The sequence below is a fragment of the Pan troglodytes genome, chromosome 11 (genome assembly GCF_028858775.2).
Source record: "Pan troglodytes isolate AG18354 chromosome 11, NHGRI_mPanTro3-v2.0_pri, whole genome shotgun sequence".
Classification (NCBI taxonomy): Eukaryota; Metazoa; Chordata; class Mammalia; order Primates; family Hominidae; genus Pan; species Pan troglodytes.
Genome location: NC_072409.2, coordinates 42134491 through 42161743, shown reverse-complemented (window position 1 = coordinate 42161743; position 27253 = coordinate 42134491). Strand labels below are relative to the sequence as shown.

General features: G+C 42.7%; 1 protein-coding gene across 8 annotated transcripts in view; it reads right to left on the bottom strand.

Annotated features, from left to right (window-relative positions):
• The window catches only part of SLC35D2 (solute carrier family 35 member D2), a 64752-nt gene that overhangs the window by 24829 nt on the left and 12670 nt on the right, over positions 1-27253 (bottom strand). For 7 of the 8 annotated variants that reach the window (XR_008537144.2, XM_054658303.2, XM_054658304.2 and 4 more), the window contains exons 2-8: positions 24813-24846; positions 21003-21089; positions 16695-16762; positions 8619-8690; positions 7684-7752; positions 1890-1992; positions 520-612 (exon numbers count right to left, since the gene is read on the bottom strand). Coding sequence is in view for 7 of the 8 variants with exons in the window: in XM_054658303.2 (XP_054514278.1) it covers positions 520-612; positions 1890-1992; positions 7684-7752; positions 8619-8690; positions 16695-16762; positions 21003-21089; positions 24813-24846 (526 nt within the window). In the remaining variant the exon portion in view is untranslated. The remainder of the gene's footprint in view (positions 1-519; positions 613-1889; positions 1993-7683; positions 7753-8618; positions 8691-16694; positions 16763-21002; positions 21090-24812; positions 24847-27253) is intronic. The other variant, XM_009456957.5, reaches the window with a different exon arrangement.

Here is a 27253-nt window from a genome sequence, read left to right as displayed (position 1 = left end):
TTAAAATACTCCAGAGGAACAAAAAACTGGGGGTGGATGAGGACAGATAAAATAAGATGGCAAAATGCCAAAGTGTTGAAGCTAGGTGGTGGGTCCCTGACAACTCATTGAATTACTCTATTTTGTGCATGTTTCAAAATGTCCGTAATAGAAAGTAACAAATAAATAAGCAAACCTATGTTTTAAAATGATCAAAATCCCCTTCTAGGGTAAGTAGCTCTCCCAGGGTCCCCACATTAGCAAAGGGGGTATGGAATTCAAACTCAGATTTGTATTGTTGTTTTCCAAAAAGTACCAAGTCCAGAGTTCTTGGCTCTCCTTGATATGTGGCTAAGGATAAATGCCAATGCAAGGGTAGTGCCAAAAGGTGTTACTAGGGATATCAAACATCTTGTTATCATGTACCCTCCTGGTAGTCCTAGCTAACTTTACACTTTTTGTTTCAGTGCATACCAAATGTTAAATATTAAATTTTTTAAAGCCAGCTAAGGAAAACTGTAATGATTGTCATCAGCTCACCTGTTGCAGGTCTCCAGTGGAGACACTAATAATAAGAGTTGGGATAATCATGAAGCAGGCATTGTAGAAAAGTACTCCGTATTTCCCTAGCTCCTGCAAAAACAAAAATGTAAAAACCACTCAGTTTCAGAAACGTGAGGCACAGATTTCCTGGAGCCATTTATACAACTGCATATTCATGCGAAGTTAGAATGTGCATTCTGAGCAACTCTTTTGGAATATTTTCAGCAAATTTCTGACATAAAATGCTTTGGTTTGAGGGTACTGAGATTTTGGAATAAACATTTGTTTTACACCAAAACTACAGAGAAAATGCACGGCAGTGGGAAGCCTCTAGGGTTCCATTCATCTCCAGCATTCTAATTATGTGGGGTTTTTTTAAAAGCATGTTATTCAAAATGGGAAATCTGGAACAAAATAAAGAACATTAAAAATGTTAATATAAACAAAAGTCTTTTAAAACATCTGCTCTTTCCATTAAAGGACAGCAGCATCATATATTTACTTTCATTAAAGTGGCCACACCACTTCACCATTTTCAAAAAAGGATGACATATTGTGATCCTCAAAAGACAACAAACCTGTTTTTGCAAAACTTCTACCGTTAAAAAAAAAAAAAAAAATGGCCATGCAGGGGAAAAAAAAAAAAAACAGTGCAGATAAAAAAAAAAAAAAAAGAGCAGATTTAAAAAAAAATAGCTCATGGAAATAAGCCTGTTGGTCAGAGTGAACTCCCTCATCCAGCACAAAGAGCTTGGAACAAAGAAACATATGCCTGACTCATCCTCATTCCTTGTAGCAGCTGGGGGTGGGGGAGGGATGGGGCCTCCACGTGACAGGCAGCCACACAAAAGCAAAGCTCCTCTGCCCCACCCCCTCATCATCAGAAGCAGCAGCTATTGCTGGACAAGACCTTACAAATTATCCATTGCAGTCATTTCATTCCACAGATAAGGAAACTGAAGTTTGGAGAAGTTAAGGTTCAAAGTCACAACAGTCAGTAAGTAGAAAAACTTGTGTCTGTAGCCCACATCTCCAGACTCCAAACTAGTGCTCTCTGAACAAATATCGTGACCCCTGACCTTGCCTTGGTGATTGATGATGCTGGTAAAAGAATTAATTTGCCTTTCAGAATAATCCCTTTTTATATGTTCTGAGTGTGCATCTAAACTAGTGGCTTTTCCCATCATATCTCATTTTCACCCAAAATTTCGCAAATAATAACTTATACAGACAAGATAATTGAAAATAAGGAATTTACAGGTCATATTATATAAATTACATTCCAACTGTACACATTCATTTTCATTTTTCATATAATTCTAGGGGCCAGATGACAGAGCCAAAAAGCCATAGGCAAGGTCTGGTACCTTTGGGTCCATTTTCTGTTTGGTATAAACTCCATTTGCTGCTGTGAAGATATCATTCAGGAATACAAAAATATAGCCTTCTAAGTTAAAAGCAAGGTCAGACCTGGGAGGGAGACCACAAAGGGAGAATGATTACTCAAAAACTCACAACTTGGCCTCCAAGCCTGCCTGATCTACCTTTCCCTAATCAAACCCACTTTTCTGTGGCACACTTTCCCCGCTTCGTGGTAGTGAATGATTAATTCCTCTGCTTTGCCTCCAGACAAAAACCAAACCAGCCCATCAGATGGCTTCGACTCAATCGTGAATGGCTTAAAACCAGAGCGACATTAAGCATCTTCCTTCAACTGCAACCCCTTTCTTTCGCTAGCTGATGAATCCACATAATAACTGGTGAGCGCTGACTTTCCTAAGGGGAGTGATTCGCCCCGATCCACCCAGGGGCTCTGCTTATTGTAGTGAACAGGGCCACCTCCAGGGTGCAGCCAGTGAGGGGCAGCTGGGCAGAGTCTGGGTAAGAGGGGTCGCATGAGGCAGCCACACCTCCATCTGGTGCCCAAACGGCACCCCGTCCATCAAAATGGCAAGGCAGGTATCCATCCTATGTGACCCCTCTATGGCTCCTTTCTTCCCATTCTTTTGAAACAGCTTCTCTTCCATTTCCATTATAAATAGCACCAGCATAAAAACGTTTGGGGATCTATGACAGGAACAAGAGGAAGAGCAATAGCTGAGCCATGATGTGGCCCACCCACCTGCACTTGATCATTGCAGACAGTGCTAGGCCATGTCATAATTCAGAAATACACATTGCCAGGGAGGAAAACCTTTTCCTGTACCCTCTTAGATTCAGTGTCTGGGGGCCTGCTAATTTAACTGATGAAAGACAGATTAACAGGAGAAAGAGAATACAAATCTTATTAATATGTTCCCTAAAGTTCACAGAAAAGAAGTGAAACTCAAAGAAACAGTTAGACTTGGGGACTTACGTTTTAAAAAGGAAAGAGGATTTGGGCTTCAAGGAACAAATAAATTGTGTAATTGTTAGAAAGTAACTAGGAAACCTATGGTGGAAATGATGAACGAGAAGGGTTATTTTAGGGTTTGTTTATGCAGACGCATCTCAGGGCCGACCCTCCGTCCAGTGATAGGAATTGCTCTCCTCTTCCTGGGATGGGAGAAGCGGTCCTCTTCACAATGGGAAATTGATTCCCTGGTTTTTAGGCAGAAAGGAGAAGGCAGCAAACTTCCTGATCTGTTGATTCTCAATCGTTCTCGGCTCAAAATAATCCTGATCTCACAGTGGCACAGTTTGCAGTGGCATACCCTGAATCTTCTTCAATGTCAAAATAAGATTATTTCTAACCAAAGAGAATGAAACAGAGAGCAAAAATTCTACCAAAATCTGAATGCAAATTAAATTGGATTTTTGCTTGACGCCTCCACACATTATTATCTACAAATATATTTGTGAGAAGGGAAATTAATTTTAGTCATCATAAGTCAGAATTCTCCCTCAGTCACAATTTAAAAAAAAAAAAAAAGGATTTTTGGCCAGGCGTGGTGGCTCCTGCCTGTAATCCCAGCACTTTGGGAGGCCAAGGTGGGTGGATCACCTGAGGTCGGGAGTTCGAAACCAGCCTGACCAACATGGAGAAATCCCGTCTCTACTAAAAATACAAAATTAGCTGGGCGTGGTGGCACATGCCTGTAATCCCAGCTACTTGGGAGGCTGAGGCAGGAGAATCACTTGAACCAGGGAGGCAGAGGTTGCGGTGAGCCAAGATCGTGCCTCCAGCCTGAGCAACAAGAGCGAAACTCTGTCTCAAAAGGATTTTCTTCAAAATAAGGGTCTTCCAAATTTCTTACCTACCCACATGTGATTCAGCGTGAAGAAGAGCAGAGTCTGCCGCCCCCTGAGACAGCAGAGCCAAGTGAGTGGAAAGGGGATGGGGGGAGATGCTGCCCACCTCCTGGGAGAGCTGCAGGGGAACTCCTACTCAGGGGACCAAGAGTTCCCAGCAGCGCTGTTCCCACTCCCGGAAGCCTGGGTCACTGTCAGGCAGCTTACCCACTGTTTGTTTAGGCCAGTGGTGACAGCACAGACATTTCTGAAGAATTTACTTGTTTAATCAATTAGAGCAGATTCATGTAACCCTTGCAGTTGTTCAAGCGATCCTCCCATCTCAGTCTCCTGAGTAGCTGGGACTACAGGCATGTGCCACCATGCCCGGCTAATTTTTTTACTTTTATTTTTGTAGAGACAGGGTTTCATTATGTTGCCAGGGCTGGTCTCGAACTCCTGGGCTCAAGCAATCCCGTCACCTGGGCCTCCCAAAGTACTGGGATTGTCAGAGGCGTGTGAACCCGAGCAACTCCATCTTAAATAGGAGCTGGGTAAAATGAAGCTGAAACCTACTGGGCTGCATTCCCAGGCGGTTAAGGCATTCTAAGTCACAGGATGACATAGGAGGCCGGCACAAAATACAAGTCATAAAGACCTTGCTGATAGGCCAAAACTCACCGAAACTAAAATGGCCACAAAAGTGACCTGTGGTCATCCTCACTGCTACACTCCCGCCAGCGCCATGACAGTTTACAAATGCCAGGGCAATGTCAGGAAGCTACCCTATATGGTCTAAAAGGGGAGACATGAATAATCCACCCCTTGTTTAGCAAATCATCAAGAAATAACCATTAAAAATGGGCAACCAGCAGCTCTGGGGCTGCTCTTTCTATGGAGTGGCCATTCTTTTATTCCTTTACTTTCTTAATAAACTTGCTTTCACGCTGCACTGCAGACTCGCCCTGAATTCTTTCTTCCACAAGATCCAAGAACCCTCTCTTGGGGTCTGGATCAGGACCCTTTCCTGTAACAGGATTACAGGCATGGGCTACCACACCCAGCCCAGATGTATTTTAACTTTTTCTGGCCATGTGACTTGTTTTTGAATAAAATGTAAGAGAAGGTGACACGTCACTTCTGGGTGAAACCTTTAAGAGCCAGTGCATAATTCCCCACATTCCCTTTTCCTGCTTGTTTGGCAAAGGAAGTGCCCTATGAGGCAGGGATTCCATCAGCCTGGATCCCTGAGTGAACACATGGAGCAGAGCCCTCGCACTAGCACTGCCTAGTGTTGGACGGCGTGTATGGCGTGGATGGGGTGCATCTGGTGAGTGAAGCTACTGCCGTGTGGAGGTTGTTTGTTACAGCAGCATCACCTGCTCATCCAACAGTCTGATCTGCCACTGCTTGCATCTGGATGCGCTAATGTAAGAGGAGAGCAGGATAGGGTCACTGCTGGTCTGTAGCTAAGCACTCACTGCTGATCTGTAGCTAAGCACTGTGGCTAAGCACTATGAATGCCAGCTACCAGGTGGGGATCCATTCTGTGAGTGCCAGAGGAAGAGCCAGGCTGAGCATGGCTACTCCAGGCTGGCTCTTGGTTGAAAGTTAGATGCTTTAGGAACCCCGATTTACCCTTTTAGATTGTTTGTAGACTGTCCTTACATACGTGAAGCATGGACTGGATTTCTGATCACTGGTTCTGGAAACGCACCTGCATACCCACGGTAACTGAAGGGCCATTCCTCACCAAAGACTTACCACAGTTTTATAAACCATTTTTTGCAAAAGTCTTTAACTGGCTGTAAGTCAGTGGTTTTCAAAATGAGCCCTAAGGAAGCTAGAAGAGAGGGGCTGTGCTGGGGAGACCTCAGAGTGCTGTGGGAGAAGCCCAGGGAATTTCACCCCAAAAATATGGTACCCTGGCATACAGATTATTTTACATGGAAAGCCCTTGAAGGGCAGCAGATGCTGAAGAGGCTTTTCTTGGATACTCCCTTTTCAATCTTAAAAGAGTGCGCCCACCCATGAGAACACACTTGCTTTCCATCCCCCTCTCTGAAATCTACTGCAGAGAAGACGAGGAATGCAGCCACATCTGGGCAGACTTTAAAAATATAATGTCTGCCTCTCGGGTGCAAATTCCAAAGAGAATCAATCCTTTACAATTTTTGTCTCCCAGGTCCATTCATTCTCTCCAGGCATCATTTCTGAACTCCCAAAAGCATTGTCTCCATTCCCTGCCCTCCCCTGAAGAAGGATATAGAAGCACCTGCACCCCACTGGGTCACTGGGTGGCCGCTCTCCCGTGATCTCTACCCCAGGCATGGGAAGGTAAATCTGTGTGTCTTTCTCTCCTCTCAATCTGCTCTTTTGTCAGTTCCTTTTTTTTTTTTTTGAGATGGAGTCTCACTCTGTCGACCAGGCTGGAGTGCAATGGCACAATCTCAGCTCACTACAACCTCCACTTCCCAGGTTCAAGCGATTCTCCTACCTCAGCCTCCTGAGTAGCCGGGATTACAGGCACCTGCCACCACACCTGGCTAATTTTTGTATTTTTAGTAGAGACGGGGTTTTGCCATGTTGGCCAGGCTGGTCTCTAACTCCTGACTTCAGGTGATGCACCCGCCTGGGCCTCCCAATCACTGGGATTACAGGCATGAGCCACCACGCCCGGCCTGTCAGTTCCTTTTTTAATGAACCTTCAGAGAGTAGAAGGGGAAGCTGTCTCCCTTCGCCCCTGGAGCATCTTCCACAGAACTCCTCCCTTTTTAAACTACTTTACTTATAAAATTTCATTCCAAAAAAAGCCTATCATGACTAGATGAGGCTCTGAGAACTGCTGTCTAATGGGTGCTGGCCCTATACCCGTGGTGTGAATTGGAGCACTGAGACCACAGAGCCAGCTTTCAAGGAGTAAAACTCAGCCGTGGCTAGGACTAGGGGAGACAAAGTACAGATGACACGTAAGTAATAAATCTTAGTCTACACAATGGACTAAATACATTTATAATGACAGTAAGCATGATTTGTTTTTCTTAGAGGCGGGATCTTACTCTTTTGCCCAGGCTAGAGTGCAGTGGTGCAATCATTGCTCACTGCAACCTCAAACTCCTGGGCCCAAGAGATCCTCTTTCCCCAGCCTCCTGAGTAGCTGAGACTCCAGGCACACACCATGATGCCAGGCTAATTTTCTTTCCTTTTTTTTTTTTTTTTTTCGTAGAAATAGGTTCTCACTATGTTTCCCAGGCTTATCTCAAACTCATGGGCTCAGGTGATATTCCCACCTAGGCTTCCTACAGTGCTGGGATTATAGGGGTGAGCCACCACACCCAGCCTGGAGCTAAGTTTTGAACCCAGGGAATGTAACTATTCACATGCACTATCCACCATGCTATAGCAGAAATCTGAGCACCTGCCTGCCCACGAAGACTTGGAGTCCTCGTTATTCCTTTTGCAAAATAATTATTAAAGTAGTAGTCATGCATCAGTGTTGGCTCATATCCCAAACGTACAAATATATTTAGCATTCTACCATCGGAAATAGCAACTGCTAAGGTATCATTGAATAATAAAATAAATCAGCACACAAAGGCTTTGTAAGTCTGTTATTATTAATCAAATGCCTAAGAACTTCTCAAGTAAAGTTGTTATAATGAAGACAAACATTCAGTAAGAAATGTAAACAGTTCACTGCTTTTTGTGAAGAAAAGCTATATTAGTATCTTGCAATGCTCTCTTCATATATTCTCAGAAATTTTCTGGCCAATGTGGGACCCACTTTGACTTTCACAGGGACACATGGGGATTCCACTAACTTCAACAGATTTGTCTCTTGGCTGCTCAATTCAACAGCAGCCAGATGGAAAATGAAAAACTGAGGATGGGGCTGGGCCTATTGTCAAAGACACAAAGAAGTTATTGAGCAGAAACAGTCCAAAGTCTTACCCAGCTGCTATGAAAGCCCCGAGAATAATGGCAAAGACACTGAGGATGATGTTGAGTGAATACTGCTTCCTGTAATAAATACACAAATAAGAAAGGAAAGGGAGCAGAGAGGAAAACATTGAAATATGATTATATTTTTTAAGCAAATTGAAAATAGACATCAGCATTTTTATAGCTAAAATCCAGCAAACAATGCTTGATGCAGAGAAGGCACTAAAAGTGTTTCTAAGTCAGACTAAATTTACATTATTTCTTAAGCAGTTTTCTTAATCTAATTACAAACTGATTTCTCTGTTCTCACTAGAGAGATACTGGGACAAAATACAGAAGTGCTCCTGCTGGTGGATCTAGTTTGCATGGACTGATAGTGAGTATTCAAAGATTATGATAAAATTCAATACAAGGGCTTAAAACACTGAACCACCGACCAAAATTCATTTCTAAATAATCCTCCCAGCAAAATCAAGAATCAACTTTTTGGATATCAGACTAAATATCCTTATGAAAAATTTTATACCAACAATATAAAAACTAATTTCTTCTGATACTATAATTACTGCGTCAGAATTGATATCCCTCACACCCTGCACAACTATCCTGTATGTATACATGGACAGTTTCCCTTCTGTATTCCAAAATTGGTTTATATTCCATCTGGCTCAGGAAACAGGTTTACATCCTTTTTGGAGTGTTTCTTTTACTTTCTTAGGATTTTCTACCACAAACATGCATTATTTGTCTATGGTAAAATTACAACTTTAAAAAAATCCCTCATTAAGTTCTTAGGGAATCACAGAAGCACAAAACTACTTTTAAATGAATAAACCATTTGTCCTTAAATTATTGCAACTAGCAATGGCTACTAGAATTTGCTGGGTAAAAGAAATGCAGTGGGTGGGAGGCACACTGGAAGAATGGAGGAAAAACAAAATCACCCAAGTATGATGGTTTCCAGAAGTAAGGTAAGTGGAATGGTGAATTTCCTGAGCACGGTGAACATCGGTAGGCTGCCAGGAAAAGAGAAGCATGTCAGACACCAAGAGTTGGTTGATTGGTTTTATCTTTTACATGTTTTACATTTTTCATTAAGCTTACTAATTTTCCAAATCAATTTTCACATTTACCATTAACAAATCACATTAAATAATAAAAATAAATGGAGATTAAATAATTTCATACCACTTTCACTTAGCAATTTACTTATTTTTTATTTATTTTTATTTTTATTTTTTTTGAAGACAGAGTCTCGCTGTGTTGCCCAGGCTGTAGTGCAGTGGTGCAATCTCGGCTCACTGTAACCTCTGCCTCCTGGGTTCAAGCGATTCTCCTGCCTCAGCCTCCCAAGTAGCTGGGATTACAGGCATGCGCCACAACACCCAGCTAATTTTTGTATTTTCAGAAGAGACAGAGTTTCGCCATGTTGGCCAGGCTGGTCTCAAACTCCTGACCTAAGGTAATCTGCCTGCCACAGCCTCCCAAAGTGCTGGGATTACAGGCATGAGCCACCGCACCCGGGCTTCACTTGGCAATTTAAGACACCGTTCTGTCCATCCATTCTAAAGGTTGTGCTGAAACTACTTCATGATGTGAACCAATACATCCTTTGACAAATCAAGTCAGGCCTATGCGTCATCATTAAATAGTTCTGACCGACTGGGCACCGTGGCTCTCGCCTGTAATCCCAGCACTTTGGGAGGCCAAGGTGGGCAGATCACTTGAGGTCAGGAGTTTGACACCACACTGACCAACATGGTGAAACCCTGTTTCTACTAAAAATACAAAAATTAGCCAGGCATGGTGATGTGAACCTGCAGTCCCAGCTACTCGGGAGGCTGAGGCAGCAGAATTGCTTGAACCCGTGAGGCGGAGGTTGCAGTGAGCCAGGATCGCACCACTGCAACCTCTGTCTCAAAAAAATTAAAAAAGGTTCTGACCTTGGACCTAATTACTTCTTCTTGGGAAACTTATTCTAAGGTAATAATCGAAAGACAGAAAAAAAAACCACATGCATAAATGTGTTCACTGCAGTGTCTGTGGGAAAAACATCAGAAACAACCTAAATGTCAGACATCACAATAGTTAAATAAATTATGATACATTCAGTTGAGGGAACATGATACTATAACTCTGTAATACAAATACTATTAGAAAATGAATATTAAATAAAACAAATGGATACAAAACCATGTAGGATCTACAACTGTAACAAGATACATTCTGTATACAGAAAAGGGCTGCAAAGGATTATTTATTTATTTATTTATTTATTATTTTGAGATAGAGTCTCACTCTGTCACCCAGGCTGGAGTGCAGTGGCGCGATCTCAGCTCACTGCAATCCCCACCTCCCGGGTTCAAGCGATTCTCCTGCCTCAGCCTCTCGGGTAGCTGGGATTACACTACCACGCCCAGCTAATTTTTGTATTTTTAGTAGAAATGAAGTTTTGCCATGTTGGCCAGGCTGGTCTCGAACTCCTGATCTCACGCGATCCACCTGCCTCAGCCTCCCAAAGTGCTGGGATTATAGGCGTGAGCCACCGCACTGGGCTGAAAATGAGTATTTAAAATTGTGTGTTAAAAGGTAGATTATGGGTGATTTTCTTCCCCAAATTTTATGTAGTAAGGCTAAACTGCCTTAAAATATATAGTTAAGAACCTTCTACCCACTCCTAACACCCAGAGATTCCACGATGCAGCTCAGCGCATAGTCAACAGACTGCCAGGGCTGCCAAATGCCAACACATCTCCACCTGCTTCTAGATGCGACCCTGAGCGGCCGATGAGCTAGGGAAAGAAAGTCAGAGCTGGAACAGCAGCACAGGAGGAGAGTGGCAGCTCAGCCAACCATACCCCAGCACAGGCTTCACATCATCAACCACACTGCATCCAGAGAGCAGCTGCAGAAAGAATGTTCAGGAACTTTATATTCACACCTAAAGATGTCTTACGAGACTGGCTGGACCTACATTTTTCAAAGCTGCAACAACAACAACAAAATGTTTTATATTTTCAATCGCATTCGAAAAGTATTCTAGATTATGCCTTTTAAAAGCAAATAAGGTATACTTAATGGTTAAAAAGTGAATGTTTTCCCCCTATGATTAGGAACAAGACCAGGATGTTCACTCTCACTATTGTATCTATTCAACACTGTATTTGAGGTTCTAGACAGTGCAGTTAGAAAAAACAAACATCTCATTTGGAAAGGAAGAACTAAAGCTATCTCTATTTGCAGAGAACATCTTCTATACAGAAAATCCTAAGGGATCCACTTAAAAATTATTAGAACCACAATAAGTGAATCAAGCAAACAGGCAGGAAACAAAACGAATATACAAAAGTCAACTCTGAATATACACTAGCAATGAGCAATCCAAAAATGAAATTAGGCTGGGCACAGTGGCTCACGCCTGTAATCCCAACATTTTGGGAGGCCAAGGTGGGTAGATGAATTGAGGTCAGGAGTTCAAGACCAGCCTGGCCAACATGGTGAAACCCCACTTATACTAAAAATACAAAAAATTAGCTGGACGTAGTGGTGCGTGACTATAATCCCAGTTACTTGGGAGACTAAGGCAGGACAATTGCTTGAACCTAGGAAGCAGAGGTTGCAGTAGCCAAGATCGCACCACTACACTCTAGCCTGGGCAACAAAGTGAGACTCTGTCTCAAAAAAAAAAAAAAAAATTAAGTTACCAAAGCAATTTCATCTAAAATAGCATCAAAAAGAATAAAATTCTTAGACACAATTTTAACAAAAGAAGTGTAAGACTTGTGTGCAGAAAACTACAAAACATTGTTTAAAAAATTTTAAAAACCAGGTGCAGTGGTTCATGCCTGTAATCCCAGCACTTTGGGAGGCTGAAGTGGAAGAATTGCTTGAGGCCAAGAGTGAGAGCAGCCTGGGCAACAGAGCAAGACCCCGTCTCTACTTTGAGACAGGGTCTTGCTCTGTTGCCCAGGCTGGAGTGCAGTGGCATCATCTTGGCTCACTGCAACCTCCGCCTCCTGGCTCAAGCGATTCTTGTGCCTCAGCCACCCGAGTAGCTGGGATTTAGGCGTGCACTACCATGCCTGGCTAATTTTTGTATTTTTAGTATAGATGGGGTTTCACCATGTTGAGCAGGCTGGGTCTCAAACTCCTGACCTCAAGTGATCCACCTGCTTTGATCTCCCAAAGTGCTGGGACTACAGACGTAAGCCACCACGCCAAGCCAAAAAATATATATGTTTTTTAAATTCACAGTAGTGAATGTCTGTAGTCTCAGCCACTTGGGAGGCTGAGACAAGAGGATGGCTTGAGCACAGGAGGTCGAGGCTACTGCAGTGAGCTATGATCATGCCACTTGTACTCCAGTCTGGGAAACAGAGTGAGATATTGTCTCTAAGAAAAAAAGAGACGGAGTTTCGCTCGTCGCCCAGGCTGGAGTGCAATGGCGCGATCTTGGCTCACTGCAACTTCCACCTCTTGGATTCAAGCAATTCTCCTGCCTCAGCCTCCCAAGTAGCTGGAATTACAGGTATCCACCACCACACCCAGCTAATTTTTGTATTTTTAGTAGAGATGGGGTTTCACCATGTTGGTCAGGCTGGTCTCAAACTCCTGACCTCAGGTGATCCACCTGCCTCGGCCTCCAAAGTGCTGGGATTACAGACGTGAGCCACTGTGCCTGGCCTTCTAAGAAAATTTTTAAATCAAAAAAAGAAAGTAATGAAGACCTAAATAAACGGAAAGACACTCCATGTTCATGGATCAAAAGACCTTATGTTATTAAAACCTTATGTTATTAAAAATATTCTTCAAATAGATACACAGATTGCTACAGTTTGGATATCTGACCCTTTATGCCTCATGTTAAAATTGCATCCCCATGTTGAAGGTGGAGCCTGGTGGGCAATGTTTCAGCTGTGGGGGCTGATTCCTCATGGATAGATTAATCAACTGGGGCAGGGGGAGTGAGTTCTCACTCTGTTAATTCCCATGAAGGTTGATTGTTAAAGGAGCCTGACAGCACCCCCTCTCTTGCCATGGGATCTCTGCACACACTGGCTCCCCTTCCCCTTCTGCCAGGAGGGCCTGAGGCCCTCACCAGATGCAGATGCTGGCGCCATGCTTCTTGCACAGCCTGCAGAACTGTGAAGCACACGAACCTTTTTTCTTCATAAATTGCCCAGCCTCAGGTAGTCCTTTACAGCAACACTAACAAACTAAGTCACAGATTCAACACAATCCCTATCAAATCTTAGCTGGCTTTATTTATTCTTTTTTTTTTTTTTTTTTTTTGCAGAAATTGACAAGCTAATTTTAAAATTAATAAGGAAATGCAAGAGAATTAAAAAATCAAAACTATCTTGAAAAAGAACAAAGTTGGTGTACTTATACTTTCCAATTTCAAAATTTAATACAAAGTTACAATAATCAAGACTAGCTAGTACTGGTTTAAAGATAGATAGATAGATAGCTGGCTGGGCATGGTGGCTCACTCCAATAATCCCAGCAATTTAGGAGGCTGAGGCAGGCGGATCCCTTGGGCCCAGGAGTTCGAGACCAGCCTGGGCAACATGGTGAAATGCTATCTCTACAAAAAAATTGAAACAATTATTAGCCAGGTGTGCTGGTGCTCACCTGTGGTCCCAGCTACTTGGGAGGATGAGGTGGGAGGATCGCTTGAGCCTGGGAGGTCAAGGCTGCAGTGAGTGGTGACTGTGCTACCACACTCCAGCCTGGGTGACAGAGCAAGACCCTGTCTCAAAAAAATAATAATAGAGATAGATAGGCTGGGCGTGGTGGCTCATGCCTGTAATCCCAGCACTTTGGGAGGCCGAGGCAGATGGATCACCTGAGGTCAGGAGTTCGAGACTAGCCTCAACATGGAGAAACCCCGTCTCTACTAAAAATACAACATTAGCTGGGCGTGGTAGTGCATGCCTATAGTCCCAGCTACTCTGGAGGCTGAGGCAGAAGAATTGCTTGAACCTGGGAGGCGGAGGATGCAGTGAGCCGAGATCGTGCCATTGCACTCCAGCCTGGGCAACAAGAGCGAAACTCCATCTCAAAAAATAAAAAATAAATAAAGATGATATACAATCAATAGAATACATTCTTAAAATTATGATCAACTGATTTTCTACCAGGGTTCCAAGACAATACAATGGAAAAAGAACAGTCTTTTCAACAAATGGTGCTGGGACAACTGAACATCCACATGCAAAAAAAATGAATTTGAACTTCTATCTCATACCACATATAAAAAATTAACCCAAGAGCTGGGTACGGTCGCACGGGCCTGCAGTCCCAGGTACTCAAGAGGCTGAGATGGAGAATCATTTGAGCCCAGGAGTTTGAGGCCACAGTGAGCCATGATTGCACCAGTGAAAGCTACTGCATTTGAGTCTGGGTAACACAGCAACATTGAAAGACCCCATCACTTAAAAGAAAAAAATTTTTAATTAATTGAAATGTATTAAAGACCTGGACATAGGATCTAAAACTATAACATTCTTAGAAGAAAGTATAGAAGTAAATCTTTATGACCCTTCGGTTAGGCAAAGCCTTAGATAAAACATCAAAAGTACAAGCAACAAAAGAAAAACATAGAAAAACTGGAATTCATCAAAATTAAAACTTTTACAGGCTGGGCACAGTGGCTCATTTCTGTAATCCCAACACTTTGGGAGGCTGGAGCAGGCAGATTGCTTGAGCTCAGGAGTTCAAGATCAGCCTGGGCAACATGGTGAGACCTAGTCTCTACAAAAAACATAAAAATAAGCCAGGCGTGGTGGCACACACCTGTAGCCCCAGCTATTCAGGAGACCGAGACAGGAGAATCGCTTGAGCCCAGCAGGGTGAGGCTGCAGTGAGCTGTGATCGCACCACTGCATTCCAGCCTGGAGACCCTGTCTCAAAAAATAATAATAATAATAACATTTTTATAAATGGATAAAATATTATATATAATATATATATATACCTGCAATGGAATATTAATCAGCCTGAAAAAGGAATTAAATTCTGATACCTAATATAACATGGATAAACCTTGAAAATATGATGTAAGAGAATAAGCCAGACAAAAAAGGCAAAAATATTGTACGATTCTATTTCTATGAGATGTCTAGAGTAGGCAAATTTGTAGAGACCTAAATGTAAAATGTAAACTATAAAAATTCTGGAAGATAGCATTTGGGTAACCTTGGTTTGATGATGAGTTTCAAATTCAAAACCAGAAGTATAATCCATGAAAGAAAAAAAATGATTGTGAACTTCATTAAAATTAAAAACTTCTGCTCTGTGAAAGACAGTGTTAAGAAAATAAAAAGATAAGCCACAAACTAGGAAAAAAATATTTGCAAAACACATATTTGATAAAGGACTTGTATCAAGTAAATGAAAAACCATGAATCCATGATAGGAAAACACAACAACAAACAAACAAAAAACAACCCTTCCTGGTCACTATTGAAGGTATCAGGACACTAATTTATTAGTCTGAACATTGATAAAGGAAGCTTTTATCCTGCTTTTCCTATATGAAGTGGTGAAAATTTGTTCTTATCGAAAAAGTTTAGGTTGGGTGTGGTGGCTCATGCCTGTAATCCAAGTACTTTGGGAGGCCAAGACAGTTAGATTACTTGAGGTCAGGAGTTCAAGACTAGCCTGGCCAACATGGTGAAACCCTGTCGTTACTAAAAATACAAAAATTAGCTGGGCACGGTGGCAGGTGCAGAATCCCAGCTACTTGGGAGGCAGGAGAATCGCTTGAACCCAAGAGGTGGAGGTTGCAGTGAGCCAAGATCACATCACTACACTCCAGCCTGGGTGACTGCGCAAGACTCCATCTCAAAAAAAAGATAAGATATCAACCCCTTAAAATCATTAACAGTGGCCAGGTGCGGTGGCTCATGCCTGTAATCCCAGCACTTTGAGAGGCTGAGGCGGGCGGATCACGAGGTCAGGAGATGGAGACCATCCTGGCTAACATGGTGAAACCCCGTCCCTACTAAAAATACAAAAAATTAGCCAGGCATAGTGGCAGGCGCCTGTACTCCCAGCTACTGGGGAGGCTGAGGCTGGAGAATGGCTTGAACCTGGGAGGCGGAGCTTGCAGTGAGCCGAGATTGTGCCACTGCACTCTAGCCTGGGCGACAGAGCGAGACTCCGTCTCAAAAAAAAAAAAAATCATTAACAGTGAAACTGATCCATTTAATAGCATTCTAAGAAGGATAAGGTATTATGTGCCCCATAATCAAAAGACCCTGAAATGGGCCGGGCACAGTGGCTCACACCTGTAATCCCAGCACTTCGGGAGGCCAAAGCGGATGGATCACCTGAGGTCAGGAGTTCAAGACAAGCCTGGCCAACATGGTGAAACCCTGTCTCTACTAAAAATACAAAACTTAGCCAGGCGTGGTGGCAGGTGCCTATAATCCCAGCTAGTTGGGAGGCTGAGGCAGGAGAATCGCTTGAACTCAGAAGGTGAAGGTTGTAGTGAGTCAAGATAAGGTTGCACTCCAACCTGGGAGACAGAGTGAGACTCTGTCTCAAAAAAAAAAAAAAGACCCTGAAATAAATGCAGATGCAAATTTCAGAAGTTTATAACACACACTTGAAAATGTCTGTCATTATTTTTCCCTGCACCAAACCTGGTCTACACCAAGGCTGAGGAGATGTTCCTGCTCTTATAAAACTGAGATGAAACCAAAAGTCACACAAAATCATATTCACACCAACAATCCTACCTGGATAAATCAGACCTTCTCTACCTTAATGTCTACAGCTCTCAGATTCTATGTTCAGGCTTGAATATAATTTAAAAAAATAAGCTTTTTAACATTCCTAAAATCATTGGCCAATTAAACTCAAAACTCCACCTTACTTTCTTAAATTACTAAATATTATTGTCTTCTATATATGGTACAAGCACTATCAATGGCAAAAATCAATCTTGGTCTTTGTACCACTGGCAGCACAGAGGTGAGGAACTTTCCACCAGCCATTATCCTGTACTCTACCTTAATTTACTTGTGCTTGATAATCCACTTATGTGGTTTCCAACGTAGAGGAGAGGCAGAGGAAACAGCTTCCATTAAAAAAAAAAGAAGAAATATTTGGTTAGAACTCCAATAAGCATTTTCCTTCACATATAAAAATGGTGACAGATACTTCACCAGAGAGGATCTTCAAACAGGCATTAAAAAAATGATTTTGGCGGGGCGTGGTGGCTCACGCCTGTAATCCCAGCACTCTGGGAGGCCAAGGTAGGCGGATCACAAGGTCAGGAGTTCGAGACCAGACTGACCAACACAGCGAAACCCCATTTCTACTAAAAATACAAAAATTAATTGGGCATGGTGGCACACATCTATAGTCCCAGCTACTCGGGAGGCTGAGGCAGGAGAATCACTTGAACCTGGGGGGCAGAGGTTGCAGTGAGCCAAAACTGCACCACTGCACTCCAGCTTGGGCAACAGAGCAAGACTCCATCTCAAAAAAAAAAAAAAAAAAAAAGAAAAGAAAAGGTGCGCCTTCTCACTAGTCATCAGGGAAATGCAAACTAAAGCCCATAAGATGTCACGACACACCCATCAGATTAGCAAAATTTATTTATTTATTTTTTGAGACAGAGTTTTGCTCTTATTGCCCAGGCTGGAGTGCAATGGTGTGATCTTGGCTCACTGCAACCTCTACCTCCCAGGTTCAAGCAATTCTCCTGCCTCAGTCTCCCGAGTAGCTGGGATTACAGGCATCCGCCACCATGCCCGGCTAATTTTTTGTATTTTTAGTAGAGATGGGGTTTTGCCATGGTGGCCAGGCTGGTCTCGAACTCCTGGTCTCAGGTGATCTGCCTGCCTCAGCCTCCCAAAGTACTGGGATTACAGGTGTGAGCCACCACACTCAACCCAGATTAGCCAAATTTAAAATGACTCACATACCAAGAATATGAAGCAACAGGGACTTTCAGGCACGTTTGTCAGAAGGTGAATTGGTATAGCCACCATGAAGAACAGTTCAACGATACATATTAAAGCTGAAGATATGCATGCCCCAGGGGCCAGCAGTTCCACTCTGATAGACACATTCCTCACTCATATGCACTGTTATGAACTGAATCTTGTTTTTCCCCACATTCATATGTTGAAGCCCTAATCCCCAATGTGACTGTATTTGGAGATGAGGTCTTAACCAAGGTAATTCAGGTTACATGAGGGCATAGTGGTACAGCCCTAGCCCAACAAGACTGGTGTCCCTATATGAAGAGAAGAGGCCAGGCACAGTGGCTCACACCTGTAATTCTAACACTTTGGGAGGCCAACACAGGAAGATAGCTTAAGCCCAGGAGTTCAAGACCAGCCCTGGCAACATAGTGAGACCGTCTCTACAAAAATTTTTTAAATTAGCAAGGCATGGTAGCAAATGCTTGTAGTCCCAGCTACTTGGGAGGCTGAGGCAGGAGGATCACTTGGACCCATGAGTTCAAAGCTGCAGTGAGCTGTGGATGTACCACTGTACTCCAGCTTGGGTGACAGAGCTAGACCCTGTCTCAAAATAATTTAAAAAATGAAAACAAAAACAGAAAAAAAAAAGGAAGTGGAAGAGATACGAGGAGTGCACACACAGAGGAAAGGCCATTGAGGACACAGTGAGAAGGTGGCCGTCTGTAAGCCAGGACGCAAAGCCTCACCAGAAGTCAACCCTGCCAGCACTTTGGTCCTGGACTTCCAGCCTCCAGAACTGTGAGGAGATCCATTTCTGTTGTTGAAGCCACCTGGCCGGGGGTATTTTGTTACGGCAGCCTCAGCTAACACATGTACGCCAGGGTCCAACTAGAAGCATGTTCAGAGTGGTACTTTTTATTTTTCTAGCCCTCAAACTGGAAACATCCAAATTACTATGAACAATAGAACAGATAAGTAAATTGTGGTATATTCATACAATGAAAATAAAAGAATACAGCCACACACAACACAGATGAATTTCACCATCATAATATTAAGTGAAAGAAGCAAGACACCTAAGAACATAGAGTTAGATTCCCTTTATCTCAAGTTTAAAAGCAGGTAAAACGAGACTACAGAATTTAGGGATGTGGCTGGGTGTAGTGACTCAAGCCTGCAATCCCAGCACTTTGGGAGGCCAAGGCGGGCAGATCACCTGAGGTCAGGAGTTCAAGACCAGCCTGACCAACATGGAGAAACCCCGTCTCTTCTAAAAATAAAAAATTAGCCGGGCATGGCGGCGCATGCCTGTTATCCCAGCCACTCGGGAGGCTGAGGCAAGAGAATCACTTGAACCCAGGAGGTAGAGTTTGCAGTGAGCTGACATTGCACAATTGCACTCCAGCCTGGGCAACAAGAGCAAAACTCCATCTCAAAAAAAAAAAAAAAAAAAGAATTTAGGGATGCATCCAGATTTAGAATAATTACAAAGAAAGCAAGAAAATTATTGTTAGAAAAGTTAGGATAGTGGGTAAGGAAGACTTTGTGATCCCATTTTATGACCTAAATAATGGTTTACAAGGGTAATTATTCATTCAACTACACTTTCAAATAGGATGCCTTTTTCTCTATGTATAGATTAGATTTTACCATTTAAAAAATTTTTAAATTATACTATACCACAAAGTAAGAGTAAGTAAGCCCAGTAATATTCTGGTTTTTCTCATGATGATTAGGTTGACAGCTTTCATATACTTCAACCTTGTATTTTTCTCTTTTTCTGGATGTCCCTGTTTTGTTTTTTTTTTTTGAGATGGGGTCTCACTCTGTCGCCCAGGCTGGAGTGCAGTGGCGCAATCTTGGCTCACTGCAACCTCTGCCTCCCGGGTTCAATCAATTTTCCTGCCTCAGTCTCCCGAGTAGCTGGGACTACAGGTGTGCGCCACCACGCCCGGCTAATTTTTTTGTATATTCAGTAGAGACGGGGTTTCCCCATGTTGGCCAGGCTGGTCTTGATCTCTTGAACTCGTGATCTGCCTGCCTTGGCCTCCCAAAGTGCTGGGATTACAGGCATGAGCCACCCCACCTGGCTTTTTTTTTTTTTTTTGAGACAACATCTTACTACGTTCTCCACACTGACCTCCAACTCCTGGCCTCAGACGATCCTCCTGCCTTGATCTCCCCGAGTCACTGGGATTATAGGCGTGAGCCACCACACTGGGCTCCCCTGATTACTGATGCTGTAAGCATGTGCTTCTTTGGTCTGTCTGATAAATAATCCAGTGCTAGATGCTGGCATTTTTCCAAGCACTAGAGAAACAGCAGCAAACCAGCCACATGAGATCCTCACCCTCAGGGAACTGACAGTCTGATTTAAACCTAAATGCTGTCATAATCCATAAATACCACCTGTTGTATGGGACTGGTCTAAGAATTAAATGCCTGCCCTAATGTCTGGAACCCAGCAACTGTTCAACAAACGTTAGTTCCATTCCACAGTCCACGAAGGAATGGCAGATTTTATGTTTCTAGTTCCAGGACGGAAAAAACTGCGTATTTCTATGTATATCAAATTGCATTCTTCATTCCACTCACAGCTTTTGTCAGTCCAGGATAAAAATGAAAACTGAAAACAGAAATCAGTAAACTACAGCTCAAATCCAGCCCAGCTCTTGTTTATGTAAATAAAGTTTTATTGGAACACATGGACATCAACCCATTTAAATGTCATCAAGGGCTACTTTCATGGTACAGTGGCAGAGGTGAATAATTACAAGAGATGGTCTGACCCTTTACCAAAAAAGTTTGCCAATGCCTAATTTAGAGTTCTCTCACTTCCCAAGACACACAGTATTCATTTATTTGATGTCAGTTGTTAAGCACATACTTTTACTACTACTTACTGCATTACATAAATGGACAACTAAATGATATACAGTCTTTATTAAAGTTTCTTGGCCAGGCACAGTGGCTCACACCTGTAATCTGAGCACTTTGGGAGGCTAAGGTGGCTGGATCACTTGCGGTCAGGAGTTCGAGACCAGCCTCACCAACATGGTGAAACCCCATCTCTACTAAAAATACAAAAACAAAACAAAACAAAAAAAATTAGCTGGGAATGGTGGCAGGCACCTGTAATCCCAGCTACTAGGGAGGCTGAGGCACAAGAATCACTTGAACCCAGGAGGCGGAGATTGCAGTGAGCCAAGATCACACCATTGCACTCCAGCCTGGGCGACAGAGCGACAGTCCATCTCAAACAAAAAAAGAAGTTTCTATCCAGTGCAGGCAGGAAGTACAGTGTGTATAGAAATTGACCTGTATTCTAAAATCAATGTGTATTTTCACATCTTCTATCAGTCATACATACTTTTCATTACTTACCTTTACAGGAATTTTCTTATCAAAATCAGGGAAGTGAATGATTTTGTTTAGCTTGGACACATATAGTATCATTATGGTGGCTGCCATCTGAAGAAAAGGGGAGAGAGAAACTTCAGCAAAATATCTGCAAAGATTGCTTGAGGTACAATGACATCATCAAAAGAAAACACATTCATCAAAAAGAAATATAGCAAAAAATTCATTTTCTAGGTTCCAGAAAAAAATAACTATTTCTTAGAATATTAACATTGTTTTCCTTGCCACAGTACAGATTCCATCAGAACTCCAGGCAAAAAATGTAACGTCGGGCAGGGCACGGTGGCTCACAGCTATAATCACAGCACTTTGGGAGGCCAAGATGGGTGGATTACTTGAGGTCAGGAGCTCAAGACCAGCCAGGCCAACATGGTGAAATCCTGTCTTTACTAAAAAACAAAAATTAGCTGGGCATGGTGGCAGACGCAGAATCCCAGCTACTCAGGAGGCTGAGGCAGGAGAATCGCTTGAACCTGAGAGGCCAAGGTTGCAGTGAGCCAAGATCACACCACTGCCCTCCAGAGTGAGACACCACTGTCTCAAAAAAAAAAAAAAAAAAAGGTAATATCGGCTGGGTGCCGTGGCTCATGCCTGTAATCCCAGCATTTTGGGAAGCTGAGGTGGGAAGATCACTTGAGCCTAGGAGCTCCAGACCAGCCTAAGCAACATGGTGAAAACCCATCTCTACAAAAAAATACAAAAAATTAGCCAGTCTTGGTGATCTGTGGTCCCAGCTATTCGGGATACCGAGGTAGGAGGACCACCTGAGCCCGGAAAGTCAAGGCTGCAGTGAGCCCAGTGAGCTATGATCATGCCACTGCACTCCAGCTTGGGAGACAGAGCAAGACTCTATCTCAAAAAAAAAAAAAAAAAAGTGTAATATCCAATAGACACACACACACACTATCTCACGGGGCTCTAGGAATGAACTGTGGCAGAGGGAGAAAGGGAATGGTCTCCCTGACAGTGACAAATGTGCAAAAGTGATCACAGCCAGTGAGGTGACACATTGATCCTAGACCATATTTCCCATATACTAAACATATGGCATCCTCCCCCATAAAGGCACGGGAACATTCTTTTAAAAGAAACTCCACACCTAAGCACATTTTTTAAAAAGTCCATTATTTCCATAAAACAGAAGACCAACAAAGAGGAAAAAAAGTTCTTTAAACTTTACTTTTAAAGATTTACTTTTCAATCTAGCTGGTATAGCAAAAATGTCTCCTTCAAATCCTCTTAATCTGGAGTACCCTAGGTATATTGGAAATACTCCATATCATTATTATGAAATAAAAATTTAATGTCATCTTTCATGCAAGTTTTAGAACTTACTCAATTCTCTCCATTTTAGGATGTGAAAATTTAAGACTCCTTCAACACGATTATAATCCTATACCTTGCTCCTAAGTTTACAAACTTAAAACTTATAATATATTTATGTAATTAAGCCCATCCTGAATTATAACTGTACTTTGTACTTATGCCTCACATTATAATTCTTAAAGAAATACAATAACATTGGCCAGGCGCAGTGGCTCACGCCCATAATCCCAACACTTTGGAGGCCAAGGTGGGCAGATCGCTTGAGCCCAGAAGTTCAAGACCAGCCTGGGCATCATGGCGAAACCCTATCTCTACAAAAAATACAAAAATTAGCCAGTGTGGTGGTGCATGCCTGTAGTCCCAGCTACTTGAAAGGCTGAGGCAGGAGGATCACTTGAGCCCAGGAGGTGAAGGGTACAGTGAACCAAGATCACACCACTGTACTCCAGAATGGGCAAGAGAGCCAGACACTGGAAAAAAAAAAAAAAAGGAAGGAAGGAAGGAAGAAAATAAAAATAAAATAAAATAAATATACTAACACTTAAATGTAATTCAGACTTTTAAAATTAGATCTAACTGGCCTCTTCCCTCAACAAATTGCAAATCAGAAAGGCTTTACCTTTGAGTATAAGCCACTGGGTTAAAGAGTAATGAATTTATTTCACTTAGAGACTACAAAGGACACCTTATCACTGATTTTTTTTTTTTTTTTTTTTTGAGACGGAGTCTTGCTTGTCACCCAGGCTAGAGAGCAGTGGTGCAATCTCGGCTCACTGCAACCTCTGCCTCCCAGTGAATGTTCAAGCAATTTCTAGCTAATTTTTGTATTTTTAGTAGAGACTGAGTTTCACCATGTTGTCCAGGCTGGTCTCAAACTACTGACTTCAAGTGATCCACCCACCTCGGCCTCCCAAAGTGCTAGGATTATAGGCATGAGCCACCGTGCTCGGCCTGATCTTTTTTTTTTTTAACGCGCTTTTTCCTAATATTTTTACATTGAAATATAAAGATAATTTTTTTACTGTAAGAAAATTCTTGTTATAATTGTTTCTCCCTAAAATGATGTTGCAAAGAGGTATTTATTAGCAAGACATTTAATCAGAATGATGTTTATTTGGCCAGGCACAGTGGCTCATGCCTGTAATCCCAGCACTTTGGGAGGCCGAGGTGGGTGGATCACGAGGTCAGGAGCTGGAGACCAACCTGGCCAACATGGTGAAACCCTGTCTCTATTAAAGATACAAAAAATTAGCTGGGCATGGTGGCACGCACCTGTAATCCCAGGTACTCGGGAGGCTGGGGCATAAGAATCACTTGAACCCAGGAGGCAGAGGCTGCAGTGAGCCAAGATCACACCACTGCATTCCAGCCTGGGTGACAGGCTGAGACTCAGTCACAAAAAAAAAAAAAAAAAAAAAAGAATAATGTTTACTCACATAAACGACAGGCTTTTCCAGATTCACAATTAAAAATTTAGTTAACAGGTACTATTTTCATAATGTTAAGCTTTTCCCTCTATGAATTAAATCAAAATCAAAACAAACAAACAAAAAACATTGGTATCTGTTACTATTTATTTATCTGGAAATCACCAGTATACAACCACAAGAATAAACAAGCCACAAATTAACATAAATGGGAAATTTCAGAAACTGCCAAATGGGCGTAGTTTGAAAGCTTACCCAAGCTCATCCTTGTACTTGTAATCCCAGCACTTTGGGAGGCCAAGGTGGGTGCGGATCGCCTGAGGTCAGGAGTTCGAGACCAGCCTAGCTAACATGGCGAAACCCCATCTCTACTAAAAATACAAAAATAGCGGCCATGGTGGCAGGTGCCTGTAATCCTAGCTACTTGGGAGGCTGAGCTGGAAGAATTTCTTGAACCTGGGAGGCACAGGTGGCAGTGAGTCGACATTGTGCCATCACACTCCAGTCTGGGCGACAAGAACAAAACTCCGTCTCAAAAAAAAAAAAAATTCAAACTCTCTCTTGAAAACCTTCTGATGCTAATAATAAGGGCAGCATGGTGGGTCCCGCCCCATCTCTCAACCCTTTTCCTGTCAGGCACAATGGCTTAAACTAAGTATCAAGCTGACACTTTGAGTGGGACAAGTATTCTCTCTCCCACCCAGTCCTCAGCCAACTCATGTGTTACCCTCCAGGCCTTGGAGGCTTTGAGTCTTGCAGCCCCCTGCTTTAGAGTAATTAAATTCAGTTAAGGAACTTAAAATAAGAAGCTGTTTTTCCCATAAATACAATTGTTCCTAAATTGTAGACTGAAATAAAATAAGTGTCAATATGTCCTGTTGTCTCACCAGGAGTACCATGACCCTCTGGTCCTCTGCCAGCTGAATAAATTTGCAAACCACAGCTTTAAACAAAAGGACTTAAAATGTCATTACGAACACTGATGACAAAATAAGAGGTTAATTCTATTTTTTTCACTCACCTGTCCAATTCCAAGGAAAATTGGTGACGGGAAACTACAAAGAACACAGAACAACAAATCAGTTGAGCAAATATAAAACTCTGAAGATAGTACGTAATAAATAATGACAAGTTATTAAACAATCTGAGAAAATGAAAATTTATCAAATTGTTCACTTTTCATTTAATTCTTTTTTTTTTTTCTTTTTAAGACAGTGTCTTGCTCTGTTGCCCAGGCTGGAATGCAGTGGTGTAAACATGGCTCACTGGAGTCTCAACCTTCTGGGCTCAGAAGATGCTTCCACCTCAGCTTCCTGCCACCGAGGCTGGAGTGCAGTGGTGTGATGGCTCAAGCCATCTTTCCACCTTCGCCTCCCTAGTAGCTGGGACCACAGGGGCATGCCACCACACCCAACTAAACATTATATACACACACATGTATATATATGTGTATATTATATATATATTATACTCCCTCTCTCTCTCTACATATATATATATATATATACACACACACACATACATACACACACACACACACACACACACACACACGGAGATGGAGTCTCACTCTATCACCCAGGCTGGAGTGCAGTGGCACGATCTCAGCTCACTGCAACCTCCGCCTCCCGGGTTCAAGCGATTCTCCTGCCTCAGCCTCCCGAGTAGCTGGGACTATAGGCGCGCACCACCATGCCCAGTTAATTTTTGTATTTTTAGTAGAAACGGAGTTTCATCATGTTGGCCAGGCTGGTCTCAAACTCTTGACCTCAAATGATCTGCCCGCCTCGGCCTCCCAAAGTGCTAGGATTATAGGCGGGAGCCACTGTGCCCAGCTAAACCTGATATATTTTTAATTTGCTTCAAAATACTCTGGGGGGAGATGGTGGAGTGAGTGGGAGATGGACACAAATGCAGCAAGGTTGTGGACACTGGGTAATGAATCGCTACATAGCGATTCATTATACTAGTTTTAAAAGATAATAACCCAGGAACAAATCTAATCAAAGATTTGCAAGAAAGGCATCTGTATAAAAAATTATATATCAATATTCTCAAAATTAAAGATCTAAATAAAGGTCATGGGTTGGAAACTTGCTATTGTAGTGAGGTCCATTATCCCCGAACTTATTTATAGAATCAGTGCAATCTCAGCAGAAATATCAGCAGATATTTTGTGGAAACTGGCAATCTGATCCTAAAGCTGAATGAAAAGAAAGGCAAAGGGCACAAACATATCACCCAAGACAATCCTGAAGATAAACAAAGTCAGAGGAATGACTCTAATGGATGTCAGGATTCATGTTCAAATTACAATAAATGAGATTGTGTGGTATTTGCACAAAGATAATCCAATGGGACAATGGAAAAGAACAGAGGTCAAGACAGGGACACGCATATATGGATGCCTGATTTATGACATAGATGATGCTGCAGAGCAGTGGAGAAAAGACGATCTTTCAGCAAACGGCACTGGGTGATTTGGATGCAGACTTCTGACCCCTACCTCACATCATATTTTAACAAGGCAGGACCGCACCTGCACTGGCTCAACCCTTCACTGGCTCCCAGTTATTTCTCAGGCTACTCACAAAGCTGGAATACCCCACAAAACTCAGCCCTCAATCTGTATGTCAGAAGGGAAACACACCTGTCTCAGACAGTCTAAGAAGAGAATAAAGAATAAACCTAACTTATCAGAGAAAACAGAATGAATGGCTGGACAGTACCACCATGCAAATAAAATTAACTCTACCAAGTGCTGGGTCATGCCACCCATACCCTCTTCCACACAGAAGCAACCATTCCCCAGCTGGGTCCTCTGCTGCAGAAAGCTGCCTGATAATAGCATGTCCACTCCCTGAGCATGGCCTGCATTTTAACTGTTGGTCTCTGCAGGGGTATAACAGCTACACCCCTGCCCCAATTCAGGACAGCTCTGCAGAGCCAGTACAACTCAAGAGCCCCTGGGATGAGGCCTTTGCTGTGACTGCCTCAGAACCCAACTTCTCCCTCTGCCTAATTCTGCCTCCTGGCATCACTTCCTAACATATTTCCTACGCCTCTGAGAATACAACCTGTAACATGAAGCAAAATCACAAGGCAACAATATAAACAAACAGTAAAACAACAACAAAAAGAATCACCCGGCTAGGAGTGGTGGCTCATGCCTATAATCTCAGCACTTTGGGAGGCCAAGGTGAGCAGATCACCTGAGGTCAGGAGTTCGAGACCAGCCTGGCCAACATGGTGAAACCCCGTCTCTGCTAAAAATACAAAAATTAGCCGGGCGTGGTGGTGGGCGCCTGTAGTCCCAACTACTCGGGAGGCTGAGGCATGAGAATCACCTGAACCCAGGAGGCAGAGGCTGCAGTGAGCCGAGATCGTGCCACTGCACTCCAGCCTGGGTGACAGAGCAAGACTCTGTCTCCAAAAAATAAAAAAAATAAATTTTAAAAAATA